At 37.3% G+C, this 19,641-nt stretch overlaps 1 protein-coding gene across 3 annotated transcripts; it reads left to right on the forward strand.

Moving 5' to 3' along the window:
• Positions 1–1,219: 1,219 nt before the first annotated feature.
• BIRC3 (baculoviral IAP repeat containing 3) lies at positions 1,220–18,024 on the forward strand. Of its 3 annotated transcripts, XM_007191218.2 has the most exons (10): positions 1,220–1,351; positions 2,124–2,226; positions 5,776–8,922; positions 9,030–9,129; positions 10,795–10,873; positions 11,664–11,712; positions 13,291–13,533; positions 16,686–16,940; positions 17,209–17,250; positions 17,368–18,024. In XM_007191218.2, the coding sequence occupies exons 3-10, from the start codon at positions 8,070–8,072 to the stop codon at positions 17,559–17,561; spliced, it is 1,815 nt and encodes a 604-aa protein (XP_007191280.2). In that variant the 5' UTR covers positions 1,220–1,351; positions 2,124–2,226; positions 5,776–8,069; the 3' UTR covers positions 17,562–18,024. The 3 variants fall into 3 exon arrangements, with proteins under 3 accessions (XP_007191280.2, XP_007191279.2, XP_057409415.1); XM_007191217.2 differs by lacking the exon at positions 2,124–2,226 and having other exon boundaries at positions 1,222–1,351; XM_057553432.1 differs by lacking the exons at positions 1,220–1,351; positions 2,124–2,226 and adding an exon at positions 1,493–1,728.
• The last annotated feature ends 1,617 nt before the right edge of the window (positions 18,025–19,641 follow it).

Genomic DNA, 19,641 nt, shown 5'->3' on the forward strand with positions numbered 1-19,641 from the left:
TTCCTTAGCAACTACAACTTTTTTGTTTTAATCTTAAGTTAAAAATATGCAGAGGAATATAGTTTTTCAAAATTATTTTGGTAGGTACATGATCATAAGTATATAAGGATCACAAAATTTTTTCCACCATCTCAAGGGTGAGTTGATAATGGCTTATAAGGTTTTGAAATAAGCAGGCTCAAAAATGAATTGAAATCTCCACATAAGTAAACTTAACCTTTTTGATATATTTCCAACTGGAACTCTAATTGCTATGGGCAGCCAAATCCACCTAATCCAGAAGATACGCCAGCTCACCCTGACTGTACTGCATTCTTGTTTCCATAGGATGTTGAAGTACTGAGTAATATTATGGGTTCTGCCTTTAGTGCTTGACATCTTTGATTTACTGGAAGGCAGGAAAATCAGGTGAGCTCTCCCAAGCCACCTGTTACCCTGGCATGTTACACTGTCTTTAGATAAATGTGCTTAAATTGACTGCTTAGGCAGGAAATGTTGAGGAAAATATGGCAGTGCAGTTAGACTCTGACTTCAGGTTTCTATGAGACTGTCATGGTCATTTAGACGTCTCCCCTGTGAGACAAAAGGCTAAAAGGCGGAATTTGTTTTATAGCCAACTCCACCCTGGTTATAAAGACAACCAACGAACCAAAAAAAAAAAAAAAAGATTTCAATATAGCAAACTAAAATGGTAATCTCAATCTTTTAAAACGCTAAAAATAAACTGAAAAGGAGAATCTTGTTTTTTTTTTTTTACAAACCCCTACATTTCCATTCATGCTTTACAATTATAACAGAATTAGAACAAAAAGTAAAAATTATCATTAAGAGTTCACAAAGTTTCGCGGTTTTTTTTTTTTTTTTTTTATTATGTGGGAGACGGACCTTTTCCAGTCAGGCTGACCAATGCTCATCTTCCCCCTCACAGATTATCAAGATTTCCTCTGACCCACGAACAAAGAAGCAAAGGTATTTCAGTAAATGCCACGCCGATACGCCCCGGTTAAGAAACAGTCACGCTTTTCGGGTCATGGAAATCCCCGAGTGGGTCTGCCAGGCCACTGATTAAGGGGAAGTGTGTGTGGTTATTACCGCTGGAGTTCCCCTAAGTCTTAAGAGGAAAGCACCAGGGCACAAGCAAACCGCTGGGAGGAGTGCGGGACAAATGGAGCGGGGTGGGGGTGGGGAAGGGGAGGAGCGGGGTTGGGGGGAGGGAGACGTTTAAAAGGCGGCGTGAGACTCCAGCCCGCACCGAACAGCGGGGCGACGGCTGTCACCCGCCAAAACTCGGCCGGCACAACCCGACTGCCGCGCACCGGCCGGGGGCGGCAGGCCGGCCGGTAGACCTGAGGTGAGTGAGCGAGCGTGCGCGTGCGCGCGACCGTTTGTGTCTGTGCGCGTGTCCGTGCGCGCGACCCCCAACGTCTCCGCACTGCGTCCCGCGCGGGCGGGGGCTACGTCTGTCGCTCGCCTAGGGGCGCACGGTAATCAGACCTGCTGCAGGGCTTAGAGGTCGGCTCCAGGCCGGCTCTCGAGCCGACCAGGGACGGGAAGAGAGTGGGAGCCCGGGCGGCCCTTCCCGGCGCGGCCGCTCTGGTCCGGCCGGTCCTCGCCGCCGCCCAGACTTGCCCTCCAGCCCGTGGGGCCGCCGGGTCCGGCGCTGCCTCGCCGACACTCACTTAACGTCCGCCTTCCTGCCGGGTGTGCAGTTCCTGTTTTCCTTTTGCAGTGAGTCAGTGGAATGGGGAAGCTTTGACAGTTGGTTTAACTCGATTGCCAAGAGATATCACCGGGCCTTAGACGGTGCCAGATGAGCTTCAGCACAGAGCCTAAAGCAGAGCTTGGGCATAGTAAGGACTCAGTAAAATCTTTTTTTAATGGACAGATGGAGGAGTGTTCCCAAGTGGTGGCAGAAAGAGCAGATTTTTGGTGGTTTTCCTGGTGATCAGCATGGAAACCCTGTAGTGCTCTTAATCTAGTTAGTAAAGTGCTGGAGGTATTTACCCGATCCTAAACTAACAGTAATATTAACTTTGTTTGCCATTATTTGTTGCTAACATTAGGTGTTTCTAATACCCGCTATATTCAATGACTCCCTTAGAAGACTTTACATGTGTTTTCAGGTTTAATTCTCACAGTCCTAAGAAGCACTTGCCCAGGATCCCACCCCTGGTATGCGGAGACTGAATGATATTGGAAACTCAAGATGTCTGACTCCAAAGCCTGGTATTAAACCATCACTGAGCAGACTTTGTAGTCATTAATGTAAAATTGATGTCCTTAACACCATGCAAATGAGGGTGCTGCAGTCCTGGGGGGCTCAGTCAAGTTAGCGAAATTCACTTCTCAGCAAAAAGTCTTAGTGTCTACATTGTATGCCAGGCTGAATGGACGGTAGGAGTGGGAGGGCTGGTACAGAGCTGAAACACGGTTCTGCTGTGAAGAAGCTCACAGACTAGGGGGAGGCAGAGAGAAAAGGCACACTTAAACTCCAGTGTCTGAGACATGGGTGTGCTAAGTGCCCCAGAGGATAGACACACCCAACATCGCTGGCATCAGGGAGGTTGCCCACTAGAAATGAGTAAGAAGAGATGAGGTTGGGGACTTGAGCCAATCTGAGAAGGAGCCACAAGAAAGGAAAGAGGAATCCCAAGAGAGTGGTATCAGAAGCCAAGGGACTAGAACATTTCTTAGAGGAAGTGGACCCCAGTGTCAGGTGTGAAAAATTCCACTGGTTTTGGGAAAGAAAAGATTGGTGTTACTCATACTGGGAGTGGTTTTCCACAGACGTAGGAAACAAACATGGTTACCAAAGGGAAAGGCGGGGGATAGGTAAATTAGGAGGATGGGATTGACATATACACACTACTATATATAAAATAGATAACAAACAAGGACCTACTGTACAGCACAGGAACTATACTCACTATTTTATAATAACCTATAAGGGAAAAGAATCTGAAAAAGAATATATATATATATATATATATATATATATATATATATATATAAAATTGAATCATTGTGCTGTACGCCTGAAGCTAACACAACATTGTAAATCAACTATACTTCAAATAAATAAAAGAAAAAGAGAGAGTGGTTTTAAGTGGTGCTGGCTAAAGCCAGTTGTATTGGGAGACCTTCACCGTAGACAGTTGTTCATTTCATTTGGTTGTGAAGTGAAGGTGAGATACAGGGTAAGTTGCTAGAGTGAAAAGTAGGGTTGAAAGAGGGTTTTTTGGTTTTGTTTTCATTTGAAAGCTGAGACAGAATTAAGCATGCTTGTTCTATTGAAGGAAAAGACCCAGTAGAGAGAGTTGAAGAAATGAAGAGGATGGGGTTAAGAGCAAGGTTTCTGAGGCCAGTGGGGGAGGATGGGATTCTTTTAAGTGAGGCAGTAAGTGGGTTGTGAGCAAAAAGGGCATGGATTTGAGAATGTGAAAGGAGTACTACTCAATGATGTCTCTTTTCTTTGAGAAATCGAGGGCAAAACAATCTACTGAAAGTGAGATGGGGAGTTGTGGAGGAGAAATTTGAGGAAGGTATTGAAGGGTTAGAAGAGTTGCATAGGCCAGTGGGCTAGGCTTAAGAAGAATTGCTGAGAGATAGTGAAGGGCCAGCCAAGGTGGAGTCTGACGTCATGCTGGTCTCTGTCTACAAGGTTGTAGATCTTCCCCAGCAGCATTTATAATTCTAGGTGTTGGAAATGGTTAAGACAGAGTTTGAATGGATCCAGGGTTGGCATCTTGGCATATTTTTGTATATTTATTGTATAACTGTTGCCTAAATGTCCACAGACATGCCTTGTTTCCACATCAAAGCTTCTTTAGGGTAAGATCTGTGTAAGGGGTTTGAAATCTCAACTGCATAGGGGCCAGGCAGGTGGTATAAATGAACAAAACTAGGGGTGTCTTTTTTAAACAAAAGCACACTTTGCTTACATATTTAACATGTAGGAATAGTCTTCCTTTCCACAAAGAAATATGGCACTCTCATTTTTCTCAAAAAATGTCCCTCTTTGTTTACCTTTCATTTTTGTTACTTTTGATAGACACAGGTATTAGAACAATTCCATTTTCTTCATAATTCTACTGTGAGAAAAACAACAGTGCCAGCTCAGTGACAAAAAGCAACTGACAGTCTCCGTATCAGAGTGCCAGAGGGGAGAGCGTGTGCCTTCCCTAAAGGGTGCAGCCGCTGCTCGGCACTAGCTGATTGTTGCCATGCAGGAATATATGCCCGCTGTAGCCAGATCTTCTGACTTTTCAGGATAAGGTTGGGATCTAGAATGTCATGGGAAATCTCTTACTTTTTTTTTTTTTGGCCCCTCCATGTGTGGCATGTGGGATCTTAGTTCACTGTCCAGGGATTGAACCCTCGCCCCCTGCAGTGGAAGCACGGAGTCTTAACCACTGGACCACCAGGGAAGTCCAGAAATCTCTTATTTATTACTTTTTTTTAAACAGAAATCCCTTTTTTAAAAAATTTATTTATTTTATTTTTATTTATTTATTTATTTTTTTAATTTTGGCTGTGTTGGGTCTTCGTTTCTGTGCCAGGGCTTTCTCTAGTTGCGGCGAGTGGGGGCCACTCTTCATCGCGGTGCGCGGACCTCTCACTATCGCGGCCTCTCTTGTTGCGGAGCACAGGCTCCAGACGCGCTATTTTTGGCTGCGTTGGGTCTTTGTTGCAGTGCGCGGGCTTCTCCTTGCAGTGACTTCTCTTGCTGCGGAGCACGGGCTCTAGGCACGCGGGCTTCAGTAGTTGTGGCTCGTGAGCTCTAGAGCACAGGCTCAGTAGTTGTGGCGCACAGGCTTAGTTGCTCCACGGCATGTGGGACCTTCCCGGACCAGGGCTCAAACCCATGTCCCCTGCATTGGCAGGTGGATTTTTAACCACTGAGCCACCAGGGAAGCCCAGAAATCTCTTACTTTTAATGTTGGTAAGGGACTTCCCTGGTGGCGCAGGTGTTAAGAATCCGCCTGCCAATGCAGGGGACATGGGTTTGAGCCCTGGTCCGGGAAGATCCCACATGCCGCGGAGCAACTAAGCCTGTGCGCCACAACTACTGAGACTGCGCTGTAGAGCCCACGAGCCACAACTACTGAAGTCCGAGCACCTAAAGCCCGAGCTCCGCAACAAGAGAAACCACTGCAATGAGAAGCCCGCTCACCGCAACGAAGAGTAGCCCGGCTCGATGCAACTAGAGAAAGCCTGTGTGCAGCAACGAAGACCCAATGCAACCAAATAAATAAATAAATAAAAATAAAATAAATTTTTAAAAAAATGTTGGTAATTAACTAAAACATTTAAACGTACTGTGGTATTTTTCCAAGAAAAATCTTACTTGTAAAACTGGTGAAATTCAAATAAGGCCTATAGATTAATTAACAGCATTGTATCAGTGTTACTTTCCTGGTTTCTATGGTTATACGTGGATATGTAAGTGCAGGATATGTGGGAACTCTTATTTTTATAAGTTTTCTCTATGTATAAATTAATTGCAAAATAAAAAGTTAAAAAAATTAGTGAAATGCTGGAGTCCAATTCTGTACAAGCCAAACATAATACCTCTGCTGGCCACCAGTTTGAGCCTTCTGGTTTTCATGTGGGATTTCTTGGCCTCTGCAGTACCTAATACAGCACCTTGTATGTCACAGACATTCAGTAAATACTAGTGCTCTGCTTTGGAAAAAATGTTTAAAAAGAGATCATGGTGTTACATCTATGAATTATTTGACTTTTAAAACTGTCTTTTTTTTTTTTTTTTAACAGGTTTTACAAAAGAGACGAACTGTTCTACTTCTTCTAGGTTTATTCCAGTTTTTTCTATAAGTCAAAACATCTCAAAATGGAGGCCTAAAACTCTTAAAAGGGACTTAGTCTAATCTCCGGGAGGTAGTTTTGTGCATGAATAAACAAAGTAGTTAACAGGAGTTTTTGGTATCCAAAGAATGTTAACTTTAAAAATATGATCTGGTTATAAGAGGTATAACTATAAAGTAATAATAAGTTTGATTCTGAATTTGATTTGTGGATATAAAGAAATGATTGTAGCTGGGACATATTGTTGAACTACTGTTTTCAAAGTTGGCCAGGCAGTCTCCCACTGGCTGCTGTGTAGAATAGAAAAAAGTACCTGTGTTTGGTAAAGATTTAAAAATGAGTGACAGTTATCTAGAACAAAGGGTTAATATTCAACCCTCTGCTAAATTAGAGAAACATGCATATAAAACCTTTGGCATGTTAAAAGATTTCTGCGATGACAAAGAAATGTCAAGAACAAAACTTTTTGATAGGTGCAACAAATTTAGAGCAAGTATGAAAGATAAACGTGATGATTGGTAAAGAAATTAACCATTTATAAGACTGTTGATATTTTGAAAGTCAAAACTTTAGTTTGTTCAAATGGGCTGTTATTTCTGAGAATAATTAGAATGAGAATGATGACTGGATGGTTACATTTTGGTAAATGAACAAACTTATTCCAAAAGAAAATTCACACAGAGACAGTAGTAACACCAAGAATGAAAGGAATACTGAAGTTAGACATAATAATTCACCTTTGAGGGCAATTTTCACTGGTATTTAGATATGTTTCTTCTCCCACCTGGAAATAAAGCATTGAAGTCTGCAGTAGAAAGCCCCAACATATGTGGGACCCAGGAAGCATGCTTGCAAAACACTTCTAGAAAAAAAAACCATGGTGACTTGTTTATTGGTTATTACTGACATTATTGACACAGAACCTACTTACTAAAAGCTACTTATAATTGAGAAATTCTGAATTTTGAGATCTCTGCTGTTCAAAAGAAGTGGATTGTGACAAAATAAATTTATTATTTTTTGTCATGATAAATTCTGGTTCAAGGTATGCTACCTGTGAAATAATTTCTGACGAAAGCCAGATTTTTTTATCCATCTTTTTTTTTTTTTTTGATTATTTATCTTAGCTTGCAGACTCAGCACTCTGACTTTTGACTGTTTTTAAAAGTAAATCCATTATCAGGAGATTTGATATTGGTTCTCAACAGCATGAAACTGAGTCTAAAAGACCAAGTAAGCAAATATATTCATCTCTGATAATTTATTTGAAATGCAATGTTTAATTTGCTAAGATCTAGTGGTATTGCTATGACTAAGCAATCAGGTACCTATCTATGGGAAGTAATTATTATTTTATAAATCTTGAAACCAGGTCTTGAGATGTATGAACCAATTCTGATACTACTTAAGCTCTTTATTTGGAAGAAAATTTTGAATTGTTTTGTTCTCCCTAATAAGATGGTTGTAGGAAGAAAAATTAATTTGAGCAAGATTTTGGATAGACTGTATTTCATTGAATCTAAGATGTCATCATTTGTAAAGCACACCATTATTTTATGTACCTCTAAGAAATAAAAATGCTGTTAATTAAAATGTGACATGCCATTCATTAATTGTAAGATACCTCTCCATAGCAGAGATATTAAAACATGCATCTTAGAATCACTGAAATATGATAGTCCATTCTTTCCCTCTTTTGAGGTAGATCTTATGCTTTTTTTTTTCTGGCTACCAAATTTCACAATTTAAAAAAAGCAAAATAAACATAGTTTGAATATTTTTGTGTGTATAGAACACTTACACAGCATAGCTTTCCACCAAAACAAACTAGGTATGTGAGACATTTTATCTTCAGGCTGACTGGATGTCACTGAAGCATACTAGTGGAGAGGGTGACCTACATGTGGAGATACCTGACACTAAACGGCATCTTGATAACCTAAAGCACTCTACACTTTTATGAAGGGTTTTAATTTTCATCACAAGGTACTGTGTAGCATCATGTTTACATTGTATGCAAGAGTATACAAAGGTGCAGGTACTTAATTGGCCCTTAAAATGTATCAATATAGGATTTAGAATCTTGCCATTCTGTAACCCTAAATGCATAGAAGAAAAAAGAATGAAAGATTTCCTGTTCTTAGTGTTCAATCTAGTACTAAAATTAATAAAAATCAAAACCCATGCACAAAACTACCTCCCCAGAGAAAGGCTAGTCCCTTTTCCTCCCCATCCATTTCATTATGAACATAGTAGAAAATAGCATATTCTTATCAAATTTGATGAAAAGTGCCAACATGTTTGAATTGAAGTATGACTTTTCATGTGAGCTGTACCGAATGTCTACCTATTCGGCTTTCCCCGCCGGTGTTCCTGTCTCAGAAAGGAGTCTCGCTCGTGCTGGTTTTTATTATACTGGTGTGAATGACAAGGTCAAATGCTTCTGTTGCGGCCTGATGCTGGATAACTGGAAACAAGGAGATAATCCTATTGAAAAGCATAAAAAGTTGTATCCTAGCTGTAGCTTTGTTCAAAATCTGAATTCAGCTAACATCTCGGGAGCCACTTCTCAGCCTACTTTTCCTTCTTCAGTAACAAATTCCACGTACTCATTACTTCCAAGTTTGGAAAACAGTGGCTATTTCAGTGGCTCTTATTCAAGCTTTCCATCAAATCTTTTGAACTCTGGACCAAATCAAGATTTTTCTGCCTTGAGGATAAGTCCCTACCGTTGTGCAATGAATACCGAAAAAGCCAGATTACTTACTTTCCAGATGTGGCCATTGACTTTTCTGTCACCAACAGATCTGGCAAAAGCAGGCTTTTACTACATAGGACCTGGAGATAGAGTGGCCTGCTTTGCCTGTGGTGGAAAATTGAGCAACTGGGAACCAAAGGATGATGCTGTGTCAGAACACCTGAGACATTTCCCCAACTGCCCATTTTTAGGAAATCAGCTTCAAGGCACTTCAAGATACACTGTTTCTAATCTGAGCATGCAGACATATGCAGCCCGCTTCAAAACATTCTGTAACTGGCCCTCTAGTGTTCCAGTTCATCCTGAGCAGCTTGCAAGTGCAGGTTTTTATTATATGGGTAAGAAAATCTGATAATAAAAAACAAATATTCAACATGTGTTATCTCATACATTTTAGTGGTCAAATTATATGTATTCATAAGTTTTGGTCCAAAATTAATTTTAGGTCACAGTGATGATGTGAAATGCTTTTGCTGTGATGGTGGGCTGAGGTGTTGGGAATCTGGAGATGATCCATGGGTGGAACATGCCAAGTGGTTTCCAAGGTAATTGTTTTGAAATTTTCTTTTCAAGTGTGTATGATTATTGTGAGAGGAGTTATATGTGTTTACCTTATAATCAACTGTTACTTTATTCTGTCTTTGTTTCAAAAATACATTTATGAATAAACTTAGGAGGGATTACTTAGAAAAATAATTACTTAAAAGGTTTCGATGGAAATTTAAGATAAAGAGGAAATAATTTAGGGTTTCTTTGTGTGTGTAATTAATATATATACATGTATATTAAAATAACATATGCTCATTATAAAACCAAAGTTACACATTGTAGGAAAGTACAGAGACAAAAAAAATTTAAATGTCCAGAAATCTCACCACCTAAAAATGACCACAGTCACCATTTTAGTGAACATCCCTCCCGAGACATCTCTTTATGCATATGTACATATATAGATGAATGTATACAATTTTACATGAATTAGATATATTTACTGTTTTGAAACTTTTTTCAGTCAACATGCTTTGAACATATTTCCATTTATTCAACACTCAATAATATTAACTGATTACCTATTATCAGGCACTATTGTAGATGCCTAATATACTCAGTTGAACAAAACCAAGACTCCTGGTCTCATATGCTAAACTTACAGCAGGAGAGGACAGACAATGAATAAAAACTTAATAAATAAGTTATATAGCATGTTGGAAGATAATATGTGCTATGGATAAAAAGAAAAAAGGGAGCTCGGTAAGGGAGATCAGAGGCACCAGTCTGGTTACAATGTTAAGTAGGGTCATCAGAATAAATATAGACCCATCTCATCTGTTTTGATCACTACATAGCATTTTGTTGTCAACACTTTTGATTATTCTATACTTGTTTACACTCTCCCTTTTTTACTAAAATCAGGTAGCCTATAATTATATTTTTCATGGTCAACACTTTTAGTATTTTTAGTGTTGATTACTAAACTTAGTATCCTAACATTTGCATTATATAATTTTTTATATATACTATGTCTTCATTTATAGCAACTTTGCACTCCCCAAATATTTCAGAGTTCAAAAATTATGAAGATTAAAAAGAACACCATACATAGACATTTTTTAAAAGTGCTGCTAGCTTTCTATTGTGGTAATTTTGTGAATATATAAAAAGAACAGTAAATTTGCTTTGGTTAATGTCATGAATTCATTTTGTACTTAAATTTGACCATGGATGTATATTACCTAGAAACTACCAAACTTGTGAATGTCTGACTTCTTAGAAAATGTGTTCAGCTTCCTCATTCTTTCTATGTATATTTGCAGCTTTTAAACATACAAAGCTTATGTATGAACAGTATCATTTATTAGGGAACTTTCTACCTGTCTCCTTGGCTCGTTATGAATGTTCAGAATGTTTCTAGGAATCTTAGAATAGTTGAAGAGAGCAGCAAGGACCTCGGAGTGGAGACAGCCTTACTTATCTCAGTAGACTGAGAGCCTCACAACCCTTATCCACATCAGCCTTGGCCGATTACCAGTTACAGCCTTCCTCTTGCTTACATCATCTTGCCTTTGAGTGCAGTATCTCTTATCACTGCCTATATGCTAAATGAATAGTCAAGTGGTTATAATTATGTTTATGTTCATTTGAAATATTTAGTAGTCTACAAATGACCAGATTAAAATAACCCCCCAGATTTAATTTCGCTTACATTTTAGGTGTGAGTACTTGATACGAATTAAAGGACAAGAGTTCATCAGTCGAGTTCAAGCCAGTTACCCTCATCTACTTGAACAGGTAGGGACAGTTTTTTTGTTTTTTAAATCATTCATTAAATTGATTTTCTGATAAATTATTTTCTGATAATTACAGAGAGTAGTATTTTAGTGAAAAGAGAAGTCAATTTAAAAATACATTTTCTTTTTTCAACACCCAGCATGATCTTAGAGAGTGCTATTCTTTGGATAACAGCAGATCCAGAATTAGAAACCTTCTGAAAAATAATATTTAAGTTATGTTTCTGAGTATTTCTTCAACTAAGTTGCAATAAATTAAATTATTTGAGGAAAAAAATTGACTGGATAGTAGCATTTAATAGTTTTACTATATAAATTTTTCTTAAAAGGATTTGAGGAAGATAATTGTATTGCTCTTTCTAATCTTCCCAGAAAAGCAAGTAAGAACTTAGAGAATAGTTTGAGGGTCAAACACTTCCTAGCCACAGTCAATGGAAATAAAGGGTCCAGCTTATCCCAAAGGAGCACCCAGAAAATGGAAGATCTTTGGGATGATAGGCAAACAGTGATTGTCTTACAGGTCACTGAAAAGGTGTAGCCCTTTTCCTGCCTTAATGAAAATGGATTTTATTTGTTAATACACACATACACACACACACACGAAGAAACTCTATTGGTTTATGGCCTACAGAAATGCTGTTGAATGTAAATGAAATTCTGCTTTTGACATAAAAAATTATGTTGCCAGTAAACAAGTCAGTTTGCAATAAATTGAATAAATTAGGTCTCTTGATTAATTTTTGTTGCAATGAACAAGATTTACATTTTAATTTATATACATTTTTTTGTAGCTGTTATCTACTTCAGACAATCCAGAAGATGAAAATGCAGAGTCACCAAGTATGTATACTAATACTAATTACTACATTTAAATATTAGAACCATTTGATACTGTTAAGATTGAAAGTTGATAATTATAATAATGTACATTTATATTATGATTTATAATTTACAATGAATTTTCAAATACATTGTTATTTTTCAAATTTTAGTGCATATCATAATTGCCTGAGGAACTCTAAAAAATATTACAGATTTCTAGTCTCCACTTTAACCCTACTAAATTGAATCATAGTATCTGAAGGTGGGGCTTGAGCATCTATAGTTTTAACAAGCTTCAGACATCCAACCTAACCCTTGTTCTCAGACCAGTGTGGGAACGGGTGCACTATGACATTAGATTGCATACATATTCTCTCTATGAAACGGAGAGAGTAGAAAATAATATTCTCATTTTTCAATAGGTACTCAGAGGCTCAGAGAGGTTAAGTGACTTGTCCACCACCTTAAACTTGAAAGGTGATAGAGCCAATATTTGAACAAGCTCTTTACCCTTATCTAGTGTTAAATTCAATTCAATAAATATTTGTTGTGCTTCTGCTATTCTGGGGAAAGAATAGAGAACAGGATAAACATAACACCTGCTCTCATAAGCTAGTGGTCTAAGGAATACAGGCAAATACACAGATAGGAGAACAGTATGGAAAGTGTGCTCTGAGAGCACATGTGGGACAATTAGCCCAGACTTGGAAGATCAGAAAAGGCTTTCCAGAGAAAGTATTTGTCTTAGCACAGAATCAAAGGGAAGAATAGTAGTTAACCAAATAACAACGGGAGGAAAAGAATATTCTTGGCAGAGAGAACAGCACATGAAAGACTTAAGTGACAAAAGAGAACAGGCACACTTGAAGAACTGCACAAAATTCTGTATGGCTAGAAGTAGGATTTGCGAACAGATAAATGAATGAAGCAGGCTAGCTTAAGAGTGGTCAGCACTGTAGGCAGAATTTGACCCAAGAGCCATCAGTTTGTGGCTTCTGGAATAGAAGGCGAATGAGTAAGTGGCAAGAGATGAGGCTGAAGGGGTAAACAGGGTCCAGATTGCATAAGATATTGTAAGGCACAGTTGAATGTTATCCTAAAAGCAAAGGAATTGTTGGAATTTAAGAAGGAATGTGACACATTCAGATTTGTGTTTTTAAAAAGCCATTCTGGTTACAATGTTGAGAATGAATTAGACAGGAGCAATATTTTAGGAGGCCACTGCAGTGATAGATATGAGTGATTACAATTGGCCTCTTTCAAAATTATGTTAAACATATTTGATTTAGAAAGCTCATTTGTTCATTCAGCATGGGGAAAAAGGAATCTCAGTGCTGGTGGGGATGATCCCAGCATTCTGTTTCTTTCTCCCACTCATATTTATGCCAGATAATGCATATTTTGAATCTGAATGCAATATTCCATATTCCTATTTTAGTGACTGAACATGTATATCATTATTTTAAATTTAAGAAAGGTAATACAAAATAGTACCTACACATTTTCTGGGCCTTATGTTTTTGATATTGTAATAACTCGCAATTTAGAAAATATACAGACTATCCCAATATGTTTTAAATTCTTTATTCCGTATAGTTATTCATTTTGGACCTGGAGAAAACCGTTCAGAAGATGCAGTCATGATGAATACACCTGTTGTTAAAGCTGCTTTGGAAATGGGCTTTAGTAGAAGGCTGGTAAAGCAGACAGTTCAGAGTAAAATCCTAACAACTGGAGAGAATTACAAAACTGTCAGTGACCTTGTATTAGATTTACTTAATGCAGAAGATGAAATAAGGGAAGAGGAGAAAGAAAGAGCAACTGAGGAAAAAGAATCAGGTACACATATTTACTTACAGTCTCCATTTCCATAAGGATGTCACTGTGCATAAGTTATTGAAAATAGTCAATCCAGTGGATTTTAAGTTCAATATTCTGCATTTGAATTCTGAAAACTTTTTTCACATTAAAATATATTTGAGTTGCTTATTAGTAAATTGAAAATATAAGTAAATATATTGAGTGAAAGCATTGTTTCCTGCTTTTTCTTAATTTCTATTTTTATTCTGGGTAATTGACTGTGTATGTAATTATTCATGGCACATTTTTGATCCCAGACTAGTTGCTCACTCCTCTTTGCTATAAATTGGGGTGGGATCAGGGACAATTACTAATTTTAATATTAGCGTAACAGTGTATCTCAGCCTGTGACTATAAATTAATGTACAAATTATGATTAAGTTTCCTATTTGCCCACACAGGAACCGAGTTCCCCTTTGGAGTGCCCCTCTGTTATTTAGGGGAGCTCTAAGACACTGTTTCCCATTCTCCCAAGACAAGTTATCCATGCCCTTCCATGCTAGCCTTGTCTGCTCCCTGTTGCCTCTACTGTGTTGAGGCTCATCCCCTCCTCTGGATGAGCATGTTCATTCTCATCTGGTTGCTCCACTGCCATCATCACTCTGGCCTGGACAGAGAGAAATGTTGATCTCTCCTTTGCCACTCCTTCCGAAGCATGGACCAGATCCAAGAGTCCTTTCAACACAGCTGAAAACAGACTACAACTTTTAACAAGCTCTTACTGGAGATTTAGGGATAACAGAAGGGCATTACATCACAGATGGCAGTTGACAGCTATAACTGTATGTGGCCTCTCTTGGTGCCCCTAAGCCCGTCCTCATGAATCTCTTTGCCTAGCTCCTGATTCATCTCTCTAGCTCTGGCCAGTTTTAACAAATGACTAGGAAAGTCCCAAGCAAAGCTCAGGCCCCCAAATATCCACAAAGCCCAGAATGAGAAAGGTTTGCCCCATATCCTTGTCCAAGGCCATCTGGGACCTCTTTCTTCCCAGAATGGTTGACGGTGAGATTGTCCACTCCATTCCCGGAAAAATCTACCCCTGGCCAACCCAGACAAACATATCAGATCATAGGAATACAGCATCCTCTATTTACCAAAGTGTGAATTATTCAGTTCTACATGTCACCAGTATAGCAGCAACGTAGTCCAAGTTCATCTTTGCCCAGCCAAGTTCTCCTTTTCATTGTGAAGTGAAGATAGGGCTGCATGTCCTTCCTGTAGTCCTCTCAGTCTTACCACTGGTTGTCAGTGAACACCTGCTCAAAGAAGAGAACACCCATTTCCACAATTGTTTATAGACCCTTAGAAGTCTAAAGCCATCCAGCTATAAAATACTTATTTTTCTTCCAAAAAAAAAATCAACAGTTTCCAGAGATGACTCCAAGTCAACAGTATACAATAACTTGGATTATCAAAAATACCCGTTAGCTTCTCAGCTCACTGTTATATCCATACTACCTAGCACAGTATCTGTATATAGTCTGTGCTCAAGAAATATTTTTTTGAATGACAATGAAAATACTTACATTTATGTTACTGACTATAGTTTCCCAGAACAGTAAGTGAGTGATTTCTTGACAGATGAGTAAGTAAAGAGGCAACTTAGGATATTTTTTCCGGGATAAAAGAATAATATGCTTCAAAGGTTTATTCAAGTCTTCACCTCTTATAAACCAGAATACAGTCTATGACTTTGAAGTGAGACTATTTTCTGCAGCTACTAGCAATCCAATTTTAGAAATCTTAAGAATTTCAGAGAACTTCTTACATTAGTTCAAGTAAAATGTAATTAAAAAATTAAAAAATTAATGTACTTTAACATCAAGTATAAATTATATTTTAATTTTCTAAAATATCACTACTTCTTAACCATAGATTACTTAACAATACGTTAAGTTCTAATTCTTCCATCCCTCTGGCTGTTATTTCTTTGTTCCTACTACTGTTGAAATTGCCAAGGCCTGATGGTTCATTTGTTCAACAGGTATTTGTGGAACATTGACTTTGTGCCAGACACTGTTCTAGGTCCTGATCCTTTTCTCATTTATTCTCAGAGCTTCAATTCTCTTCAGAATGTATATCTCGAGGCTGGACTTTCTGACTAAGCACTGTTTTTTATTCCTTACTAAACAATTCTATTTATATGTCCTATTATTTGACAAAGTGAGAGTTTCTAAAATCTAACGGTCATCTCCCCTCAAATAATTCTTCTTTAGACAGCCCAACTTCTCTTTTTATTTTATAGAAAAGCTTTATGGATCATGGTAAAACTATATGATAGTTAATTAATAAACTTGGAATCATAAGTCATATTCCAAAGAGATAATAAAATTGCAGAGTTTCAAATGTAAAGTATTTTACCACTAGATACAAAATCTAGATTTGGAAGAAGAATACAGAGATCGTATAGGACAGGAAGGTATTGACAAGTAGGATTTATTTTTCAAAATGCTGTTAGTACCAAAAAAAAAAAAAAAATGCTGTTAGTGCCTTTCCCCCCTTACTATAAAACATTGAGGTAATAGCAATATCATGTCTAATTTTGGGAAATAATAATTAATTAATAATTTCATCTTAAAATAGAATTTTAAAGAAGTTTTATGGGTGACTGATAATTTAAGAAAAAAATGTTCTATCATTTTAATTCCCTTGATTTTGCCTTTCCCCACTTTGACTAGACTGGATTAAAATTTCAATTTTATTTGGTTCTAAGTTTTATTTGGTTAAAGGATTGGCAGTATTGCAGAATGGTAGAGAGCATAGATTATGAAACCAAATTGCCTCAGTTTGACTTTTGCTAGTTGTGCATCCTTTAGCAATTTACTTGCCTCACTGTACCTCTATTTTCTTATCTGCTAAATAAGGGTACTAGTACCTACCTCAAAGGGCTGTTGTGAAGATGAAATGAGTTAATCCATGGAAAGTGCCTACCACAGTGCTCAGTGTTAGTTCTTATTATAAGTAGAGTTATTATCAAGCACGGGGCATCAGGTACCCCCAAAGCTAGCAATCAACTTCAGTGCCAACTGATTATGAATTATGGTTTTTTCATTCAGTTATATGTGTATATGTGGAAGGAAGTTTGTGGGCAGAGTTTGAACGTGATTGTGTTTGTGTTCTTTTCTATAAAGATGACCTGTCATTAATCCGGAAGAATAGAATGGCACTTTTTCAACATTTGACTTGTGCGCTTCCAATCCTGGATAGTCTACTAACTGCCAGAGTGATTAGCGAGCAAGAACGTGATGTTATTAAACAAAAAACACAGACATCCTTACAAGCAAGAGAACTGATTGATACTATCTTAGTAAAAGGAAATTTTGCAGCCACCATATTCAAAAACTCTCTACAAGAAATTGACCCCATGTTATACCAGCATTTATTTGGTGAGTGCTGGAAAATTACTTTTGGAACTTCCTAGGTCAATTGAAAATATGCTTTTATTAATGATTTGTGATTATTGAAAATAATTCAACCTAATTTATAAACTATTAATTGTACAAAAAGATTGAAGGCTTTCATTGCCTTGACATTATGAAAATTATCTATAGTATTTGGCCAGAGTCTAAACTGTTAGTTTAAAAATATATATTCTGTGACTAAATATTGTTAATCTTATTTGTCATAGTAATGCTTTTGCTTTTTCTCCCTTAGTGCAACAAGACATAAAATACATTCCCACAGAAAATGTTTCAGGTAAAATAGTATTAATAATTTAAATCAGTAGAAAACATTGTTTTTTATTTTCTTGGCTTTTCATTGGAGGAGAAGCAGCAAATTGCCTTTTATTAAAATTTTTTTTTCTCTTCTTAGATTTACCAATGGAAGAACAATTGAGGAGACTACAAGAAGAAAGAACATGTAAAGTGTGTATGGACAAAGAAGTGTCCATAGTGTTTATTCCTTGCGGTCACCTAGTAGTTTGCAAAGATTGTGCCCCTTCTCTAAGAAAATGCCCTATTTGTAGAGGTACAATCAAGGGTACAGTTCGTACATTTCTTTCATGAAGAAGATCTAAAACTTTGTCTAAACTTTAGAATTAGTAGATTACATGTATTGTAATTTTAACTTTGATACTGATTTGGTTTCTTTAAGATTTCTTATTTATTTACAACAATTTTGTTTTATATAAATATTTATGTAAAACAACATACATATTTTATGTAGCAAGGGAATGATAGGCTTTTGTTTTTGGAACAAAAAACAGGGATAGCACTATAAGTACAATACTAAAGGAAAATTTCAGCACTATTGAAATTGTAAGTGAAGTAAAATTTAAGATTTTGAACTGAACTTTCAGAATTTTAAATATTTTGGAGCTGTATTAAGGATCAGGAACATGGATTCTCTTGCTTTTTCCATCAATGTCCTATACATAGAAGGTCTTGATGTTTGTTGAATGACTTTTCAGGACATGATGTTTTTATAAAGAATTCTGTGAGGAACATTTTAATAAAGCAATCAAAATTACGCTTGTTCTTAATACCTTCATTTCTATGATAATCGGATAGTTTACTGACTCCCAGCCTCCTTCCATCCCTCCCTAAGACCTCTTGAATATTGAACTACAGTTTAGATCCCTTTCTGTAAGATGCTTCTTCATTTATACTTGTAGAGCATAGGGGTCAACCACACCTGGCTTTAATCTATAGGATTTTATAGGATGTCTGAGTCAAAATCAAATAATCTTCCCAGTAAATTTCTTTATTCATTTGTCTGTTGATTCATTCAAGGAAGTCTCATGCCTGCCCTACCCATTGGGAAAAGCCCCTAGTTTTATTCTCTCCACTTTGGTATTAATTCTGGGACTTGAAAAGTACACTGGTTAGCAGTGTTTGGAACAAACAGCTTGTTCTCATAAATCAATTTGTTCTGTACTGCCAGTGTGCAGAAAAATTTCCTTCTTTGCATTACTTTTTGGTACTCAACATGTCCAATTCATAATTCTCTATCCTTTGCTTCCTGTAGAGTTTTTAGGGCTTTAAAACCAGAAGTGACACTATAGTTGGGAATAGTCTGGAGAGACAAGCAAAGGCCAATCATCTAAACCAGTTCTAGATGTCTGCTGGAGTTCTACAGAAAGATTAGGAACCAAGCAAGAGGGGGAGATTCCATCTCTTCATTCTGATGCTGGGAGACTACTTAGGATGCAACTGATTTTGCCTCTTTGTTAGAAGATTCAGTTGGCTAGCCTCATGCTAACCACAGTGTCCTGCTGGGGTGCAAGGCTGAATCCATTGTATTATTGCTTAGGTGATTTGTAACTCAGCTTGAAGATAAATATTTAGATAGTATATACCCTTCTTGCAGCAGCTATTTTTTATCTGGTTCTTAGTTCATACTACATTTAATATTTGAACTTTGCCATCTCCACTGTGAAACTCTTGCTCATTTCTCATTTTGGTAATATATGTATAGCTAACATAACCAACTTATTTATCCAAATATTTTGTTATCTGCCTAAGTGTTAGTTAAATTGAAATTTTGTTTTGGAAAAAAAAAGTCACTGTAGATAATAATGGTAGCTTCACTTGCTGATGGCATGTTTTTAGGTGCTTGACATTAGGCATGCTTTTAGGTGCTTGACATTAGGCATGCTTTTAGGTGCTTGACATGCATTCATTCATTTGATTCTCTCCCAACTTCACCCACCATCCAACTTGGACTTCAGTCCCCAGAATTGGGTAGATAATTCAAACCTCAATATACAATATATAATAAGCGTTATAATTCAGAACTTTGCAATGGGCTTAATTTCATACTTAGGTTATGCTCCTTATAACTTCCATCCATTCTTTTTATCCATTTCCTTATATTACTTGATACTATTAGCCATTAAATTCCTTTGCAGTCACAGGCAATGTCATTCAACCATCTTTACCTCTTTTTGACGTCTTGCACATCATAGTAGACAGTGTGGATGTTACCATGTAAGTTCCAGTCAAAACTATCAGATGGGATGTTTAAGAGAGTCACTATTTTAGAAGCAACACTAGTACCCTTGAAACAAAGAGTATTAGTAGGTCAGGATTACTCATTCTTTTAAAAACTGTGCCGACCCCTACCCTTCTAGTAAAGAAGAGATAG

This window comes from Balaenoptera acutorostrata, chromosome 9 (genome assembly GCF_949987535.1).
Source record: "Balaenoptera acutorostrata chromosome 9, mBalAcu1.1, whole genome shotgun sequence".
NCBI classification, from domain to species: domain Eukaryota; kingdom Metazoa; phylum Chordata; class Mammalia; order Artiodactyla; family Balaenopteridae; genus Balaenoptera; species Balaenoptera acutorostrata.

What these genes read in the sequence shown, in the direction of transcription:
- BIRC3 (XM_007191218.2), top strand. Translation starts at nt 8,070, where the DNA reads ATGAACATAGTAGAAAATAGCATATTCTTATCAAATTTGATGAAAAGT. An exon ending in CATGCCAAGTGGTTTCCAAG is followed by an intron (nt 9,130 to 10,794) that starts GTAATTGTTTTG and finishes CTTACATTTTAG; the next exon opens with GTGTGAGTACTTGATACGAA. An exon ending in TCCCACAGAAAATGTTTCAG is followed by an intron (nt 17,251 to 17,367) that starts GTAAAATAGTAT and finishes TTCTCTTCTTAG; the next exon opens with ATTTACCAATGGAAGAACAA.